This window comes from Microtus ochrogaster, unplaced genomic scaffold (genome assembly GCF_000317375.1).
Source record: "Microtus ochrogaster isolate Prairie Vole_2 unplaced genomic scaffold, MicOch1.0 UNK14, whole genome shotgun sequence".
NCBI lineage: Eukaryota > Metazoa > Chordata > Mammalia > Rodentia > Cricetidae > Microtus > Microtus ochrogaster.
The window spans coordinates 1,760,527-1,763,599 of record NW_004949112.1 but is presented as its reverse complement, the minus strand read 5'-3'; the positions used below and the strand labels follow the sequence as shown (position 1 = coordinate 1,763,599).

Genomic DNA, 3,073 nt, shown 5'->3' with positions numbered 1-3,073 from the left:
AATTTTTTAAATTAATTGTTTTATTTTATTTTATTTTTTTGGAAACAAGGTTTCTCTGTATCTTTGGTGCCTGTCCTGGTCCTGGGACTAGCTCTTATAGACTAGGCTGGCCTCGTACTCACAGAGGTCCACCTGTCTCTGCCTCCCAAGTTATTTTTGTTTTTTGAGATAGGGTTTCTCTGTGTAGCTTTGGAGTCCTGATATTGTCTTCTAATCCCTGCGAGCACCAAGTATACACTTGGCATATTAAATAAAATGAATAGTAAAAAGCTTCTTTTATATAATTTATTTATTTTTATTTTGTGTGCATTGGTGTTCTGCCTGCATGTTAGTCTGTGTGAGGGTGTCAGATCTTAGAGTTACAGACAGTTGTGAGCCTCCATGTGGGTGCTGGAATTGAACCTAAGTCCTCTGGAAGAGCAGTCAGTGCTCTTAACCACTGAGCCATCTCTCCAGCACTAAAATGTTTTTTTCCAAGTCTTTAATTTTGGAAGTCATATAGTTTGGTGGCAAATTTTTAGTCACCCACTAGCTTTGCAATAGGTGATATCTCTGCCTGGAGCCACAAAATGTGTTCAAAACTGCAGGGCTTTACGTGCAGGGCCTTGAAGGTCACCCCCCCCCCCTTCGCGGGGGATGGCTCTCTGGAAAAGTGCCTCTTCACGGTCTCCTGTTCTGCCTGAGAAAGAAACTGTTTGTGCGCCAGGGCCAGCACGTAACTTTTTCTGGGAGAATCTACAAAGGCTGAGTCACTGTTCTTATCTGTGGCTTCCTCGAGTTCACAGAGAGGCATTGACCGCAGATAACAGCAGTCCGTGCCTCTGGGAAGCTCCTGCACGCTGTGGACCTCTCCTGAGCTGTTGGTCTGCCTGCCACACCTCCCCACAACTCCTTTAGGTAAGTCTCGCGCGAGCAAGCCCTTAAGCAAAATGGCCTCTGTCTTCTTTGGTTTTCTTACTTTCCGAATAAATACTTTTCCTCATTGCTCTTTTCAAGTGGAGAACAGTGAACTTGGGTTTGTGCCTTCAACAGAGGCTAGATTCAGTTGTATCCTGGCCTCAGTGAGATTCTGATCCTTTGGCATTTTGACTGTGCAAGCTTGGGCAACTGTGTTTAGTCCTGGCAGCTGGGCTGTCTGGATGTCAGAGGGTCCTCCAGGCTTACCTCCATAAGGAAGATGCCCCGAGAACGGGCCTCTGCCACCATCTCCCGAACTTCGGCTACATTCACACCCATGGGTTTCTCGCACAAGACGGCCTTGCCCGCTGCCAGGCAGAGAAGTACCACTGCCTTGTGCTGGGGGTGCTGGGTGCCAACATAGGCCACCTCTGCAGCAAAAGGAAGGAGAGTGGGTCAGCACTGCCCACAAAGAGGCCTGTCCGCCAACGTTCAGGGACTAAGTGGTGTGTTCAACTAATCCTCTCGTTGAAAAGAGACTACCAAGCTTTTGGGCGGCTGAGGTAGGAGGATAACTGATTTGACACGGGTCTGGGCTATATAGTGAGGTTTGTCTCAAAACTCTAAGGAGCCAGGCCTTTAGTTCCAACACTTAGAAACCAGAAATCAGGGCTGGAGAGATGGCTCAGAGGTTAAGAGCACTGGTTGCTCTTCCAGAGTTCAATTTCTGGTAACCATGTGGTGGCTCACAACCATCTCTAACGGAATGGGATCTGATTCCCTCTTTTGGCATGCAGTCAGAACGTGGTATACATAATAAATAAATCTAGAAAGACAGACAGACAGACAGAATGAAAGTGGAAACCAAGGCAGGCAGAGCTCTGTGAGTTTGACCCAAGCCTAATCTACAGCCTCTGCTGTCGGGATACAGCTCTGAGGAACCTAAGTTGTGAGAGTCCATCCCCAGGGCTGTGAAATGAACACATTCTTAACAGATTCTCTAGCCTCCTGAGAAACTTGGCCTCAGCTTCAGCAGCCTGGCATCTAGGTACTGTTTGAGCTGGTCTTTGGCCAGGGCATGCCTACTAACTCTGCTTCCTACCCCAGGTGAATCCAAGCCTTTCCAAAGAGCCGCCCACCCCACCGCGGTCAGTTGGGCCGGGATTAATGAACTGCACCGCCACAGCCCGGTATTAGGTGCACATTTGCCACAGCACAGGCCAGAGGCTGTGCCCAGCTCTGCCCCCACCTCCACTGTTCAGGCCACTCACCCACGTTTGGGTCCTTTGCTAACTCCTCGTAGGAGCCATAAGCCTTGGGGATGTTGTATTTCTGGGCAAATTCCTTTGCCCGGTTCAGGTCCCTCGCAGCCACTGCCACCACCTGGTGTGGGATTCAAAGGGTGATGTGGGCCGTTGTAGGAGGGACGGACAACGGGAGAGGCTGAAATAGGGAGAGGACAGCCTCCTGTTTGGGAGGGGGAGAAAGTGGGGGGTGGGAAAGCCAGCCGTGCTCAGGCTAGCCTAGGTTGCATAATGGGACAAGACCATCCCGGGTACATGGCAAGACCCTAAATATAAAGGGAAGTGAGGTCCCCATGAGCCAAGGCCCAGTCCCTGACTGCACAATAGCTTCTCTCCGGGTAGCTAAGCTCCCCTTCCGTCACCCTCAAGCCTCAGGTTAGGAGCCTGGGGTGAGAAGGAGTGCGCTGTGAAAAAGTCTCCCGGCTGAGGTCACAAGACCTCAGCGTTCCCTTCTCCTCTCAGGGTCGCCTCCTGTCTCGGTCGTGGGATAGGGACCTTCTTAGACCCGAGGCCCCCCTCTTCTTCAGCCCCAGGGTCTCCCTAGGGAGCTGCACCTGGTGCTCCGAGGGAGGCAGTGAGCTCAGCACGGTCGTAAAGTCGCTGGCGATTAAGCCAGCCGACACGATGCCCCAGCGCAGCGCCATCCTCTCCGCTCTCCACTGCCGGTTTGGAATCTACGGCCTGCGCGGAGCTGGCCCTGGCGGCTATCAAGAAGAGCAGGCTGGAGGCGGGGCCAATGGAACCGTACGCTGCTTGGCTCCACAGGCCGTTGCTTCCTGATTTGGTTGAGACCTTGACCTCTAGATACTCGAGTCGTGTGTGTGCGTGTGTGTGTGTGTGTGTGTGTGTGTGTGTGTGTGTGTGTGTGTGTG

At 51.8% G+C, this 3,073-nt stretch overlaps 1 protein-coding gene across 1 annotated transcript in view; it reads right to left on the bottom strand.

The window, feature by feature from the left end:
• Dhdh (dihydrodiol dehydrogenase) overlaps positions 1–2,934 on the bottom strand; it is an 11,801-nt gene extending 8,867 nt beyond the window's left edge. The window contains exons 1-3 of the mRNA XM_005366793.2: positions 2,756–2,934; positions 2,169–2,280; positions 1,165–1,328 (exon numbers count right to left, since the gene is read on the bottom strand). Of these exons, the coding sequence (XP_005366850.1) occupies positions 1,165–1,328; positions 2,169–2,280; positions 2,756–2,845 (366 nt within the window). The 5' untranslated portion in view covers positions 2,846–2,934. The remainder of the gene's footprint in view (positions 1–1,164; positions 1,329–2,168; positions 2,281–2,755) is intronic.
• Positions 2,935–3,073: the final 139 nt, after the last annotated feature.